This window comes from Pongo abelii, chromosome 8, assembly GCF_028885655.2.
Source record: "Pongo abelii isolate AG06213 chromosome 8, NHGRI_mPonAbe1-v2.0_pri, whole genome shotgun sequence".
Classification (NCBI taxonomy): Eukaryota; Metazoa; Chordata; class Mammalia; order Primates; family Hominidae; genus Pongo; species Pongo abelii.
This window is the reverse complement of record NC_071993.2, coordinates 1253048-1269898: the sequence shown is the minus strand read 5'-3', so window position 1 is coordinate 1269898 and position 16851 is coordinate 1253048. Positions and strand designations below refer to the sequence as shown.

Sequence of the window (16851 nt, the reverse complement as noted above, 5' to 3'; positions counted from 1 at the left end):
ACTTTCTGTCTCGTTGATCTGTCTAATGTTGACAGTGGGGTGTTAAAGTCTCCCATTATTATTGTGTGGGAGTCTAAGTCTCTTTGTAGGTCTCTAAGGACTTGCTTTATGAATCTGGGTGCTCCTGTATTGGATGCATATGGGCAAGGACTTCACGTCTAAAACACAAAAGCAATGGCAACAAAAGCCAAAATTGACAAATGGGATCTAATTAAACTAAAGAGCTTCTGCACAGCAAAAGAAACTACCATCAGAGTGAACAGGCAACCTACAGAATGGGAGAAAATTTTTGCAATCTACTCATCTGACAAAGGGCTAATATCCAGAATCTACAATGAACTCAAACAAATCTACAAGAAAAAAACAAACAGCCCCATCACAAAGTGGGCAAAGGATATGAACAGACACTTCTCTAAAGAAGACATTTATGCAGCCAAAAGACACATGAAAAAATGCTCATCATCACTGGCCATCAGAGAAATGCAAATCAAAACCACAATGAGATACCATCTCACACCAGTTAGAATGGCGATCATTAAAACGTCAGGAAACAACAGGTGCTGGAGAGGATGTAGAGAATTAGGAACACTTTTACACTGTTGGTGGGACTGTAAACTAGTTCAACCATTGTGGAAGTCAGTGTGGCGATTCCTCAGGGATCTAGAACTAGAAATACCATTTGACCCAGCAATCCCATTACTGGGTATGTACCCAAAGGATTATAAATCATGCTGCTATAAAGACACATGCACACGTATGTTTATTGTGGCACTATTCACAATAGCAAAGACTTGGAACCAAGCCAAATGTCCAACAATGATAGACTGGATGAAGAAAATGTGACACATATACACCATGAAATACTACGCAGCCATAAAAAATGATGAGTTCATGTCCTTTGTAGGGACATGGATGAAGCTGGAAACCATCATTCTCAGCAAAACTATCACAAGGACAAAAGACCAAACACCGCATGTCCTCACTCATAGGTGGGAATTGAACAATGAGAACACATGGACACAGGAAGGGGAACATCACACACCATGGCCGTTGTGGGGTGGGGGGAGAGGGGAGGGATAGCATTAGGAGATATACCTAATGTTAAATGATGAGTTGATGGGTGCAGCACACCAACATGGCACATGTATACATATGTAACTAACCTGCATGTTGTGCACATGTACCCTAACACTTAAATTTAAAAAAAAAAAAAGACCAGCTGTGGAGTCAGGAATGTGTGGACCTGTGGAAGTGCCCTGCCCTTGAGGGCACCGTGGCCGCTGCCTGGAGCCAACCTGCAGGACTGAATGTGCACATGTGGGTGCCATGGCCTCCTGGCTGGCAGCTGCGCCATCCACCTCCTCCAGCTGGGGTGGCTGGAACCGCCCGGCCGGCAATATCTCCATTCTGCTCTGTCAGTTCAAGGCCGTCTCTACCAGCCAGGGGCCCTTGTCACTCTGGAAGAAGGCTGAGCATCACTGTCCACCTGGCATCTGCTGGCCATGCAAGCCCTCCCCAGTGAGTCGAGGAGGCCTTCGTCTGTGGAAATGCTGAGGGCCCAAACCAAATGTGATTCATTCCACCCCAGCTGTTCCTCAAATGACCCCACAACGGAGCGGCCAGGGCTCAGGCTGCTTGGTTCATAGCGGGAGCCTAGGGCAGGGGTAGAGGCCTGCAGGGTGCGGAAAGCGGGTGGCCAGGCTCCACCACGGACCCCCCTCCGAGGGCCGCCACCTTCTCAGGGTGCCGGCCGCCTTCACCGGTGTTCTGTCCTGGCCGCGGCTGCTCCAGCCTGCACCCAGAGGCAGCGAAGCCTGCGGCCATCCTTGAGTTCAGATCCTGCTTTTCCTCGGAGCAATCTGGTCACCAGTTCAGTGCAAGGGTCAAGGTCAAGATGGCTGGGGTACATCCCGTCTCTGCCACCCTCTGCTGTGTGACTGGTTATGTTGCTTCAATAGCTAAAAAGGATAATATTGTCACCTTCCTGGGCTGGTACTGCACCTGCTCAGAACGAGTCCCTGCTGTCACTCTTTGTGTGTCTTCCCATCTCTAAGGGGACAGAGCACTCCCTAGGTTTCCACAGTGAAATCTATTTTTGCACGCACTGTTATGACTCAGTGGTCTGAGACCATCCTGATGTCCTGTGCTGGAGCCTCTCAAGCAGACACAAAGTGACACAGAGAGGCCTCCTGTGCTGGACAAGCTATCACTTCTTAGATATTTGAAACTTCATCCTAAAAAAAAACAAACAGCTACACACATTTGGAATAACTGCGGAGCACAGCGTGTGCTGGAATCAGATGCCTGGCACCACAAAAGCTGTTTTAGAAGCAAAAGATGTAGTTCTGTCCTTGAATCAACATTAACACCCATGAATCACCCAGAATCGGACACCAGAGCTGGGAACGACAGTGAACCCTGTGGGGCAGATGTGGCCCCCAGGCTGCCACGGCCACCACCCGGGCTGGGGAAGTGTCCCCGTGGCTGGAGTCCGGGATGCCTGTGCAGCAATGCTGATCGGTGCTGCCCTCGCCTGCCCATGTGCCATGGGGCGGGCCGGCGGGAGAGCAGCCTGTGTTCTGTCACCTGAGAAAGGGAAGCTCTCCTGTTCTTCCTTCAAGGTTTATCTCAGACATCAGCTTCGGACAAGGCTTTCTAGACCCTCTGCCCAGTGGGGAGCCCTTCAGTGCCCCATCCCCTGTGTGGGGCCGGTGAGGATGAGCACCCCAAGTCAAGGCCCAGCACCAGCCTCCCCACCTCCCAGACCTGCTGGCACCCATGAGCCCTGGGCCTGGCAGAGGTCCCACCCGTCACCCGGTCCCAGAGGCAGGGCTGCCCCATCAACCCTGTGCCCGGATGCTTCCCCTGGGAGATGCGGGAGGTCCTGGCAGGATGGGGCTAGCAGCACATGCCCTGCAGAAGCCTGTGGTGGGGCTGCTGATGTCACCTTCACCGTCTGTCATGGTGCTCAGAAGCTGATTTCTCAAGGCCTGAGGTGACAGCTGAGGCCTCTCGGGGCTCCAGGACTCCGTGGGCCTCTGTCCTCCTGCATCTTCTTCTCCACCCCAGCTCAGAGTTCAGCGTGCAAGGCCATGGGGGGCACAGGCAGGGCCAGACGACCTCACAGCCAGGCCTGACCTTTACATGTGGGCAGCCAGCCTTCTAGGTGAGAACCAAGGACCGTCACGAAGGCTCCCGCCTGCCACCCACCTTGTGGACGTCGTTCATGGCAACTGTGTTTGATTTGGGCACCAAGGAAGACCAGGTTATCACAGGGGCCTGGCCCAGTGACTGGAGCCTGTAATCCTAGCACTTTGGGAGGCTGAGGTGGGAGGATCATTTGAGCCCAAAAGTTCAAGGTTGCAGTGAGCCATGATGGTGCCACTGCACTCCAGCGTGGGTAGCAGAGAGAGACCCTGTCTCAAAGAAGAAGAAGAAAATTAAGAATCATGCTCTCCCTTGACAGCATGCATTGAAAGAGTAAACGAGGGTGCAGCAGGTTGAACAGTGGCCCCAGAAAGACACATCCAACCCCATGACAGTGACTGAGAAAAAGTTCTCTGCAGATATCCTCAAGTTAAGGACTTTGAGATGGCCTCATCCTGGATTGCCCAAGTGGGCCCTAAATTCAATGACAGTTGTCCCTACAAGAGGCAGAAGAGCAGACACAGACACAGAGGAGAAGGCAGAAAAAAGGAGACTGCAGGGATGCGGCCACCGCCCAGGGATGCCCGGAGTCCTGGAGCTGGCAGAGGCGGGAAGGCTCCCCAGAGCCTCAGGAGGGAGCACCGCCCCTGGACACCTCAGTCTCAGATCTCTGCCTCCAGAGCTGTGGGAGGATGAATCCCTGTTGTTTAAAGACCCCCAGTTAAGGGTATTTTTCCAGCAGCCCCAGGACACAGCACACGGGATATCCAGGACACAGGTTTCCCTCTCTGGACCTGATTCCAGACATGAAAGACAGGACAGCCGGGAGCAGCCTGGGCTGGGAGCACCCAGGAAGACTCCAGGCTCACAGCAGTCCCTGAAAGGTCGGGGTGCCTTTCATCTGCTATGTGGGGCTTCCATATTGATTCACAACACAGTGGGAAAAGTAGCTGACATCATCCACGGGCTACAGCGGCTTGGGGCCCTGAAACCCCGGGGTAAGCAGAGGAGACTACGCTGGGCCCTGCACCTCCACCCTTTACTGCAGAAGAATTAAGAGGGAGAGGTGCTAGGTTGTTTTGTGGCAGGTTTTTCGCTTCTGGCAGGCAGAGCTGTTTTCACACAAACATGTTTTATTGCCTAGAAGTGGGATTTTTAAAAACTGTCTATCTTTCTTATCATTATTAATCAGAGAGCTGTCCTTATCAGCAGCAATGCCTGCACAGCATCAGCGTCCACACACACCTGGTGGAAATGTGGAAACCAGGCCCAATGCCTGCACAGTATCAACATCAACACATGCCTGGTAGAAACGGGGAAGCCCAGTCCATCAGGAAAAGGGACTGTTTCCTGCCTCATGGATGAGATAATGAATTGATTTGGCTGCTCAGAGGCTCAGGCAATGCCTGTGGTGACTGGGGGAGATGATGATAATGATGAAAATAATAAGAGTAATAGTCACAGCCGTCATCTCTGAGCACTTCCTACCAAGTGTGGGGCACTGTGCTGAGCACTTAAGATGCCGTATTACATTTAATCCTTACAAAAACACCATAAGGTGGAAATGAAGATGATTCACTTGTAAATTAGGAAAATGGGCTCCAAGGTGTTAACGACTCATCCAGGCTCCTGAGTGGCAGAACTGAGGGTCCAACCAGGCTTCCCTACTCCAAGGCTTGCAACGGCTATGCCAGCCAAACTGCCCCCGATGAAAAGCTTAGGGCCCCATGTCAAGGAAAGAGCAGTGCTGCAGACTTGGGCCCAGAGGAGCCGGGGAAAGGGCAGCCACAGAGCCACACTCTGGCTGCACCATGTGGAGTCACATGCTACTGTGTGTGCTGTCTTCCCACAGACCAGGAGTCACCTTATCACTAATCGGATTATGTTAAGGGGTGTGCAAGGGCACACGTGTTATGTGTCTGTGTGCCTGTGTGTGCACATACGCACATGTGTGCCTGTGTGTGCATATGCGTGTGTGCACACGCGTGTGTTCACGTGTGCCCTAGGTGTGTTGTGTGTTGCATGTGAATGTGTGCATCTGTGTGCATGTGCAGGATGGTGAGAAGAGGTTGTGGAGTGAGCCACAGCGCCAGCCATTTAGCCCGAGGAGCACCTTGAGAGACTGCTGGCTGTGTAGACACTGGCTCTGGAATACTCAGAAGACTGTGCTGGCCCATCATCCCTGAAAGACTCCTCCAGCCACTGCTCTGAGAGGCAGGGAGGGGAAGTGGACACTGTTTCCATGGGGAGGCTGGCAGAGCTCAGGGTTTCTGCTGAGAGTAATGCTGGGGTTAACCACTCATAAGCCACTCAATATGATTTTGAGTTTTGGGGGCACAGCCAGAGAGAGGCCATGTGTGGTCACGTGGGGACAAGGCTGTGAGGAAGGGAAGAGAGCAGGCCCACCTGTGGCCACACGGGGATGAGGCTGTGAGGACGGGGAGGACAGTGCCCCATCATCCTCCGCGGCACCTGCTCAGCCCAACGTGGAGGCCTGTGCTTGTGTCTTTCAGGAATTGGCAGACTCCATATCCCAGCTGGTCACACAGAAGTTCCGCGAGGTGACGATGGACCTCACGCCCACGCACGCCCGCCACAAAGCGCTGGCAGGAATCGTCATGACCAAAGGTAGCCACCTCCTCTTTTCCTGTGGGCATTTTCATCTCTAAAGAAAGGAGCATTAGCATCTACCTGATCTTGGAGGCCAAAGGCTCTCTCTTCCACAAAAAGCTGCGACAAAGACAAAATATTATAGCATACACAGATATCAGTGGCCACAGCATATTAGCAGGAAAAGCCATCCTGACCATGGTGCTGTGATTAGGCTGCCGGGGCCCAGCTCTGCGTGGGCATCCCCCATCTCTGGGGGGCCTGGACAGCCCCTTCTGGAGAACCCAAGTTTCCTGAGAGTCCTAAGTCCCTCTCTTTGGGGTGTAACCCACCCCGGAATGCTCTCCTTTCTGCCAAGATTCCCCATCTCAAACTCACAGGGAGGGAATTCCACTCTGAGAAACAAGGGTGACCCAGCCGCGAGGGGCATGCTGAGAACCAAGGAGGCAGCCTCTCCAGTCAGCCAGGATGGGGGAAAATGAATGAGGGCTAAATTTGATCAATCGGCCCTGTGGAAACAATGAGCCACCAACCCATTGATAACAAGCCAGCTGGTTATTTGAATTCAACCATTTCCATTTCCAAAGTTTTTCACGAGTGTGTCATGACCTTCTCGTCACACTCATTACACTCTCACACATGAGAGTCATCACTGTGAAATAGTCACTGACCTTTGGATTAAGTTTCACACACACGCTTGCTCTGCATGTGCCGGCAAAATCTAAGGCGGAAAAAGACCATCGACCTGACATACAAACATATTTATGTTAAAAAAATAAAGGACCAGATGACTGGCATGGTTCTCAGCCACGCTGGGCCACAGGGTCCTCTCCAATCTTGCTGGGTGTGGGAACACTGGAACCCAGCGCCATGTCTTGGCTGTGTAATCTTCCCAATGTGGGCCTCCTGGTAAAATGAAAATGAAGCTGCTTCCTCACAATGTAACTGGGTGAGATCTAGAATATGAGATTCTTTGAAAGGTAAAGTTGCTTTATAAACACATCATCCAGTATATAAATATACCAGCCCCGCCCTGGCCACCAGCACCTGGCCCCCTTTCAGACACAGATGACACCTGCCTCTTTGTGGAATTAGGAATGTTCTAAATTGAGGGCTAAGAGTTCACCTCCACCAAGCTCATCCCTGCTGGAGGTGACCATTCCTTCATCCTCCAGCATGCAGCCATCAGCTGGGCACCGCCATACACTGGGCACTGCTCTGTAGGCCCACGGGGCTGTGAGGAAGAGACACAGCCCCCACTCAGGGTACAGCATTCTCACCGAGGGAGCAGTGAGTTTGGCAGGCCAAGAGCATCATCCTAGCACAGAATCTGGCCCCACCTGCACAGAGCTCTGCGACCCATGACCAGCCACTGAGCCTCACTGGGACTCTGTTCTCTCACCTTTAAAATCGGGATAACAGCAACACCTACCTGATCAGGTTATTTTGAAGGCTAAATGTGTTCATGTATTTCCAGCGCTTAGAAAGTTACCTAGCCCATGGCAAGTACCATGTAAGTGTTAGTTAATTATTGGTAATGGCACTATTTACAAATTATTTAGTCGGTGCCTGGCATACAAAGTTCTGGGGAATCAGCAGAGAACAAGAGACCAAATGCCGACCCTTGTGGCTCTTATGTTCCAGTGGGGAATGCTTCATAAAGAACAATTTAAATCCAATATAAAAGAACTATAAAAGAATTATATACACACAGAGTTGCTGGTCCATATAAACAAAACTTTGGTAAATTTTAAAATGTGGAGTGTTACACAGATTTCTGCTACAGATTTCTGAATAACTCAGGTTAAATTAGTGTCTTGGTATGAAAAGGAAAGGAGGAAGGGTAGGGGGAGGGAGCAGAAGGGGGAGGGGAGGGGCACCAGCCACCCTGGCTTCCTTATTGTGCCATGCACTTCCAGCCCCAGAGGCATAAGTCAGTATGACCTGGAAAGTAAGTTTTTAGCATTTCTCAGCACCGGAACTCAATATCTTTCCATCTTTCTGGGAAACAAATCTGGCAAGTTTTGGAAGCTACTCTCAAACTTCATGTGGAAAATAGTAATGTTTTAGAGGCTTGTGGGGAAATGATACTTCTAAGTTGCCAGTGAATACAATGCTTTATGTGTAGGCAATTTATCTATATGAATTAAACTTACTATATGAAAATGAGACTTCACAAGGTAGAGCTTCACTAATTAGTGACTTCTGAACACTGAAGAATAACTTGCTGAAATTTACTTTCCTATTGTAAAGAGATAAACACTGATTTTAAAAAATTAGAAATGTGCAAAATTACTAATACCAAACATTTTTAGATACTCATTTACTTAAAGTTGATGTGCCATTTCATCTTAATTCTAGTTCAGTTATTCAAGCAAATACCTAAGAAATTCTCAGAGTAATATGTCTTGTTCTAGTTGCTGTATATGTCACAATGTTTTAAAATTAAACTTATTTTGAAATAAAACACAATTTGATTTGCCCCTCCAGTGGATGGGATGCCAATTCACTCACATTTATTAGCTCCTAAAAGTTCTGTTTATGAATCAGAGACCATTTCTTAGCCATTATGAGAAATATAATCACAGAAATATATACTTATGAACAGAAGTTTTTTTAATCAAATTAATGCAGTCATATGGTAAAGATTCTAAAGAACTTCTGAATGAAAAGCCGTATTCTCCCACTCCACCCCTCACTCCCCTTCACTCTCAGAAGCCACCTCTAACCATTTCAAATTTTTTTCTTGTGACTCTAAGTACTATATACTTCTATATTTCTAGACTTTCAGTTCTAGATAACATCTATTGTCTCATGCTATTAACATTTGATACTTTTCATTTTCCATTATTATGTTTGTAATGCGCAATTATAGATAAACCTTTATTTCTTATTGCATCAAATTTAGAAGGTGTGGTTTCACTTCCTGTTCTGTGCGTTGAGGGTGGCAGCCCTCAGCCCCTTCCCCACTAGCCAGCCTCTCTCAGTTATACATGTTACATCTTTACACCATCATCACTGGTATTTATATCCTTTCTTATGCCCATAATTAAGGCTTCTCTATTTTATCTTTTGAGTGATTGTAACAGCTGAACAGCATTTATCTGATGAGAGTGTTGTAGATATTCCCACCACAGAGCCAAGCAGAACCACGTTCAACCCTCCCAGCACAGTTCCCTTGGAAAGGGAGCCTGGCTGCCTGGCGTCAGGACACACAGAGGCTCTGCCTCCAACCCCAGCTCCAAGTCGTGTTGTGTTTAAGTTTGATTCACTTGTGTTGCTAGACTTGCTTATATCGCTTTTGAAATATTGTGCGTGTTTTTTTCTGGAATGTCTTTTTTTTCTTACTGAAAAAAAAGAGGAAGATTGTGCCTTTACCATACGTGCTAAGTCACGAGGCCTCTGTGGAAGCATCTCACAGAGGGTACCTGCCTCTCTCCCGGAGAACTCCCAGGCCAGGCCTATCGAGGCACATGCTCTGCAGACCCCGCGTCCTGCTCTTCCAGTGGGACACCACCTCTGTAATCATTGTCTTCTTCCCCACTTTGTCTCCCCTCACAGAGAGCTTCCTCAAGAAGCATCATCTAAAACGATGGGAGATCAACTTTGTGAATATTCCCACATCTCAAAATGCCTTGAATTGCTTCTCATCTCTCTCAATAGATTCCCAGGTGGGGAATTCTAAGCTTTCAATTATTTTCCCTCAGTATTTTGAAGTAATGTTTCCATTATCTTTTATCCAATATTTCTGACCTGCCTCACATTTTCTCTGCAGCGACCAGCACCCACACCTACCCGGGAGGGGAAAAGGTCTTTTTTTTTTTTAACTTGGACTTAAGAATATGTTTAGGTGTAAGCCATTCACTTCTCTTGACATATTTAAGCTATTTGTACAGTTTTATGTCATTTGTTTCATGAATTCCTTCATTTACACACATTTTTGTTAAATTTTCAATACTCTGTATTTTCTGCTTTTACTTTTAAAATTTTAGTCTCTTCATTCTTTTACTCGATGTTTTTGGAGATTTCTTAAATTTATCCTACAGCTCATAAACTGCCTTTCCCTCCTAATTTCTGCAACCTATTTTCATTATTTCTTTCCCTTATCCTCCACTCTTCCTTTTTCAAGGGAGCCTCTTGTTCTGTAGCTGTAACTTCTGCTCAACTCCTCTGAGGAGACGCCCTGGCCCGTGTCCTCCAGGCCAGGGGCAGTGGCTTTCTGTTTCACGTGGTCTTTCTCCCGTGTCCTGCTGATGGCTCTCGACTGAATACACACACTTGTGAACGAGACGTTAGATTGCTATTGTAGGCGCTGGCCTGGTGTCTTCTGCGGTGGTGGCCGGCTGGTCCTTCTCCCACAGGCTCCCGCCCGGATGGGAAGGTGGCCCAGGGCCCATTTCCATCAGCTCAGGTCTCCTTAGGATTCGTGGGCACGGCCCCACCCGCACCCCCCACCACAGCGCCAATGAGGTGGGGTCCCAGCCAGCCCTGGACCCTTCTCAGGTGGTCCTTCCCTCCCTGTAGGGTGGGACTCCATCTTTCATGCTGAACAAATGCTTCCACCCTCAGACATTCTCCCCAGAGAGCAGGTCGCTTGGCCAACGGCCATAGCCATTTATTTAAAATAATCCAGCGAGCCCTATGCCAGGAGCACATGCCCTGTTGCCCCCAGACCTACAGGCACCGAGGCTGGGCCCTCCCAGGCCCGACCTTGAAGACAGCTGCTCTCTCTGCCACTGGGAAGCTTTGTTCTCATTCTCTCCACTCCTTCTCGGCGCCGACCCACACGCCATCTTCTCAGAGGGCGTGGACCGTGTCTTCCGGGGGAGCCTGGACCCCGCTCAGGTCGTCTCCTGGGAGGGCATGGGCCGTTGCTCAGGTCTTCCGGAGGAGCCTCGCCCGTGCTGAAGCTGTCTACCGGTGGAGCGTGGACCTGACTCAGGCCGTCTCCCGGTGGAACGTGGACCTGACTCAGGCCGTCTCCCGGTGGAACGTGGACCTGACTCAGGCCGTCTTCCGGGAAGCTGTGGACCCAGCTCAGGCCGTCTTCCGGGAGGGCATGGGCCCCCTCTCTCAGGCCGTCTTCCGGGGGAGCGTGGACCCGGCTCAGGCCGTCTTCCGGGGTAGCCTGGGCCCCCGCTCAGGCATTCTTCTGGAAGGGCGCGGGCCCAGCTCAGGTCATCTTCCGGGGGAGCGTGGACCTGGCTCACGCCGTCTTCTAGGGGACCCTGGGCCCCCGCTCAGGGCGTCTTCTGGGAGGGCATGGGTCCCACTCAACCCTTCTCTCCATCACACAGTAGTTCAGCGTTGTTCCCTCCCGAATCCTCTCCTTTCACTGGAAAAAGAGAAGCAAATGTTCTCCCCCATCCTTTTGAACCCCTACAGCACTTACTAGCCAAACTGTCAGGGTACCGCTTTATTTAGAAACTCTTGTGTTTCATGAGAGAATGATTCTTAAAGGGGTTGTTGATAGTTGATGCCTTGCATTTAATACGCAGATTTATAATTTTGACAGCATTTTTACATACACTAATCAGTTTGATTGACATAACCCTGATAAGTGGGGAAGGCAGGAATTCTTATTAGTACTTTAGGAAATGCAGACACGAAGATGAAGAGGCCAAGTGGCTTTCCTGATGCCCTGAGGGCGGGGCAGAGCTGAAATGTAGAGCTGATGGTCCTTTATCCTTCCCAGCTCCAGGTGCCTTTTGGAAGTAGGCATCAAGGCCCGGTGGTGACCATGCATTACTGCTTCATGGAAAATTATTTTTCTGAGTTTATTAAGTAAATAACTAGAAAAGAGGAGTTTTCTAGAGTACATTTTTAGGGGCTCATGTTTAAACTTTTGCTAGTCTAGCCTACAAAACATATTCTGAAAATACGGCTTTTATAAATATTCTTTCCCATTTAAACTAAGGTCCAGCTTTATCATTCCACAAATTTCTTGGACTTAACAACTGCCCTGGAAAAATGCATATTTCTTGAAAACAGCCTGGTAGTGTTGAACTTTGTAAAAACAGCCCAGGACAACTAGGAAACCCTTCTGAGGGAAGTGGTCCGGCCTCTCTTATTAGGGAAAATACAAAAGTGCCAATTAATTCCATGATGGAGCATAAGTTTTCCAAGTTTTGAAATGTAGACTATGTTTTGCTGCATATGTTTGGCTTTGAACCTAAAATGAGCACTTAAGGTAAAGAAATGTGTCCGTACTGTCCGTGCCACGCTTTCGGCTTGAATAAAGAATTGTGTTATTGTGTTGTATCAGATAAAGCTAGTTATCAAACATGATTTTCCCATTTGCACTTTAGAAACCATGACAGTTTAAATACAGTTAAAACTTCACTTTCCATCATACAAACAGCATCTGTGTAAGTTCATCTTCACAAGGACCTAAGAGAAGCGGAGTATAAGGAGTTTATTCCCCCAATTTTTTCAAAACCTTTCCTTCCGTTGTCTCCCCTGAATGACTGGCAGTCACTTTGATCTTAAAATTAAAAGCAAGGTCTTTTTATTTGCATCCAGTTGGGCATGAGGAAGATAAGCTGAAACAAATGAACTGGACAAAAAACCCTAAACAGAAACCTCATGCTGTGATGAAAGATGGTGAATTATCATCTGTATTACAAGGAATTGATCTTAATGATTGCTAAGTGGATACCGAGAAATGTGAGGCTGATGCTGTGTCTCTGTGGGTCTGTTCAGGCACATTAAGATTCATGGAGGCCGACAGCTCAGTACAATAAGGAGCACTGATGGGCAATTGATTTTAAATCTTTGGTTTAAACTGTTAGGTTTAAACTATAAGATGCAGGACAGATTTCACTACACCAATGCTGACCCTTGCGTAGTGTGAATGCTGACACATTTCTACTAAACATCCCTCCTCAAAATGGAGAGGAAAAGAAAATCAATGACTGGACATTTGTTCCACCCGAATCCCACTCATGGCTCATTTAAATAGTTTAGCCTGGAATAATTCACAGGGTGCCGATGAAAACCCTCAAGGCTGAATTAACTAAGGAGAAGACTGGCAGCCCTGACCGTGAGTTAAATCCTCACCAAATGCCTTCATTTATCCCAAGTAAGGAAATGGGTAGATGGAAATACATGAGAAATGGAGGAGAAAATAAATATTTTTCCTACACTCTCTCAAGGTCTAGTACTCCAATCAAAGCTGTTCAAACACTTCTTCACTTTTCTGATTATTAACTCATAACTGAGCATTCAATTCTATCTTCAATCTAATTGTCCAAAATGCTTCACCAAGAAAAGAAAATCCAACACTATATTTTATCTCAAGGCAACACAACTAAGCTCATTTTATTCTGGTCTCTTTGACTATAAGTCTTTTTTTAATGGAAGCATAACACTAACTTTGTTGGTGAAAAAATAAAGGACGCTAGCATCCAGTGTTTACCTGCATGCCAGGCAATGTTTGGGGTGTGTAAAGCCACATTCTCCTATTATTCAACAAGCTAAAATATTCTTTACTATTATTATTATACTTTGTTTTAGTGTACATGTGCACAAGTGCAAGTCTGCTACATATGTATACATGTGCCATGTTGGTGTGCCGCACCCATCAACTCATCATTTAGCATTAGGTTTATCTCCTAATGCTATCCCTCCCCCCTCCCCCCACCCCACAACAGGCCCCAGTGTGTGATGTTCCCCTTCCCGTGTCCATGTGTTGTCATTATTCAATTCCCACTTCTGAGTGAGAACATGCGGTTTTTGGTTTTTTGTCCTTGTGATAGTTTGCTGAGAATGATGGTTTCCAGCTTCATCCATGTCCCTACAAAGGACATGAACTCATCATTTTTTATGGTTGCATAGTATTCCATGGTGTATATGTGTCACATTTTCTTCATCCAGTCTATCATTGTTGGACATTTGGCTTGGTTCCAAGTCTTTGCTATTGTGAATAGTGCCACAATAAACATACGTGTGCATGTGTCTTTATAGCAGCATGATTTATAATCCTTTGGGTATATACCCAGTAATGGGATGGCTGGGTCAAATGGTATTTCTAGTTCTAGATCCCTGAGGAATCGCCACACTGTCTTCCACAATGGTTGAACTAGTTTACAGTCCCACCAACAGTGTAAAAGTGTTCCTATTTCTCCACATCCTCCCCAGCACCTGTTCTTTCCTGACTTTTTATTGATCGCCATTCTAATTGGTGTGAGATGGTATCTCATTGTGGTTTTGATTTGCATTTCTCTGATGGCCAGTGATGATGAGCATTTTTTCATGTGTCTTTTGGCTGCATAAATGTCTTCTTTTGAGAAGTGTCTGTTCATATCCTTCACCCACTTTTTGATGGGGTTGTTTGATTTTTCTTGTAAATTTGTTTGAGTTCATTGTAGATTCTGGATATTAGCCCTTTGTCAGATGAGTGGGTTGCAAAAATTTTCTCCCATTCTGTAGGTTGCCTGTTCACTCTGATGGTGGTTTCTTTTGCTGTGCAGAAGCTCTTTGGTTTAATTACATCCCATTTGTCAATTTTGGCTTTTGTTGCCATTGCTTTTGGTGTTTTAGACATGAAGTCCTTGCCCATGCCTATGTCCTGAATGGTATTGCCTAGGTTTTCTTCTAGGGTTTTTATGGCTTTAGGTCTAACATTTAAGTCTTTAATCCATCTTGAATTAATTTTTGTATAAGATGTAAGGAAGGGATCCAGTTTCAGCTTTCTACATATGGCCAGCTAGTTTTCCCAGCACCATTTATTAAATAGGGAATCCTTTCCCCATTGCTTATTTTTGTCAGATTTGTCTAAGATCAGATAGTTGTAGATATGTGGCATTATTTCGGAGGGCTCTGTTCTGTTCCATTGGTCTATATCTCTGTTTTGGTACCAGTACCATGCTGTTTTGGTTACTGTAGCCTTGTAGTATAGTTTGAAGTCAGGTAGCGTGATGCCTCCAGCTTTGTTCTTTTGGCTTAGGATTGACTTGGCGATGCGGGCTCTTTTTTGGTTCCATATGAACTTTAAGGTAGTTTTTTCCAGTTCTGTGAAGAAAGTCATTGGTAGCTTGATGAGGATGGCATTGAATCTATAAATTACCTTGGGCAGTGTGGCCATTTTCACAATATTGATTCTTCCTATCCATGAGCATGGAATGTTCTTCCTTTTGTTTGTATCCTCTTTTATTTCCTTGAGCAGTGGTTTGTAGTTCTCCTTGAAGAGGTCCTTCACATCCCTTGTAAGTTGGATTCCTAGGTATTTTATTCTCTTTGAAGCAATTGTGAATGGGAGTTCACTCATGATTTGGCTCTGTCTGTTATTGGTGTATAAGAATGCTTGTGATTTTTGCACATTGATTTTGTATCCTGAGACTTTGCTGAAGTTGCTTATCAGCTTGAGGAGATTTTGGGCTGAGACGATGGGGTTTCCTAAATATACAATCATGTCATCTGCAAACAGGGACAATTTGATTTCCTCTTTCCTAATTGAACACCCTTTATTTCCTTCTCCTGCCTGATTACCCTGGCCAGAACTTCCAACACTATGTTGAATAGGAGTGGTGAGAGAGGGCATCCCTGTCTTGTGCCAGTTTTCAAAGGGAATGCTTCCAGTTTTTGTCCATTCAGTATGATATTGGCTGTGCGTTTGTCATAGATAGCTCTTATTATTTTGAGATACGTCCCATCAATACCTAATTTATTGAGAGTTTTTAGCATGAAGGTTATTGAATTTTGTCAAAGGCCTTTTCTGCATCTACTGAGATAATCACGTGCTTTTTGTCTTTGGTTCTGTTTATATGCTGGATTACGTTTATTGATTTTCGTATGTTGAACCAGCCTTGCGTCCCAGGGATGAAGCCCACTTGATCATGGTGGATAAGCTTTTTGATGTGTTGCTGGATTCGGTTTGCCAGTATTTTATTGAGGATTTTTGCATCAATGTTCATCAAGGATATTGGTCTAAAATTCTCTTTTTTTGTTGTGTCTCTGCCAGGCTTTGGTATCAGGATGATGCTGGCCTCATAAAATGAGTTAGGGAGGATTCCCTCTCTTTCTATTGATTGGAATAGTTTCAGAAGGAATGGTACCAGCTCCTCCTTGTACCTCTGGTAGAATTCGGCTGTGAATCCTTCTGGTCCTGGAGTTTTTTTGGTTCTTTAGCTATTAATTATTGTCTCAATTTCAGAGCCTGTTATTGGTCTATTCAGAGATTCAACTTCTTCCTTGTTTAGTCTTGGGAGGGTGTATGTGTCGAGGAATTTATCCATTTCTTCTAGATTTTTCTAGTTTATTTGCGTAGAGGTGTTTATAGTATTCTCTGATGGTAGTTTGTATTTCTGTGGGATTGGTGGTGATATCCCCTTTATCAATTTTTATTGCATCTATTTGATTCTTCTCTCTTCTTCTTTATTAGTCTTGCTACCCGTCTATCAATTTTGTTGATCTTTTCAAAAAACCAGCTCCTGGATTCATTGATTTTTTGAAGGGTTTTTTGTGTCTCTATTTCCTTCAGTTCTGCTCTGATCTTAGTTATTTCTTGCCTTCTGCTAGCTTTTGAATGTGTTTGCTCTTGCTTCTCTAGTTCTTTTAATTGTGATGTTAGGGTGTCAATTTTAGATCTTTCCTGCTTTCTCTTGTGGGCATTTAGTGCTATAAATTTCCCTCTACACACTGCTTTGAATGTGTCCCAGAGATTCTGGTATGTTGTGTCTTTGTTCTCGTTGGTTTCAAAGAACATCTTTATTTCTGCCTTCATTTCGTTATGTACCCAGTAGTCATTCAGGAGCAGGTTGTTCAGTTTCCATGTAATTGAGCGGTTTTGAGTGAGTTTCTTAATCCTCAGTTCTAGTTTGATTGCACTGTGGTCTGAGGGACAGTTTGTCATAATTTCTGTTCTTTTACATTTGCTGAGGAGTGCTTTACTTCCAACTATGTGGTCAATTTTGGAATAGGTGTGGTGTGGTGCTGAAAAGAATGTACATTTTGTTGATTTGGGGTGGAGAGTTCTGTAGATGTCTATTACGTCCGCTTGGTGCAGAGCTGAGTTCAATTCCTGAATATCCTTGTTAACTTTCTGTCTCATTGATCTGTCTAATGTTGACAGTGGGGTGTTAAAGTCTCCCGTTA

The 16851-nt window shown here is 46.2% G+C and overlaps 1 protein-coding gene across 1 annotated transcript in view; it reads left to right on the top strand.

Moving 5' to 3' along the window:
- The window catches only part of ADARB2 (adenosine deaminase RNA specific B2 (inactive)), a 535334-nt gene that overhangs the window by 447517 nt on the left and 70966 nt on the right, over nt 1-16851 (top strand). The window contains exon 4 of the mRNA XM_024253699.2: nt 5661-5775. Within this exon, the coding sequence (XP_024109467.2) occupies nt 5661-5775 (115 nt within the window). The remainder of the gene's footprint in view (nt 1-5660; nt 5776-16851) is intronic.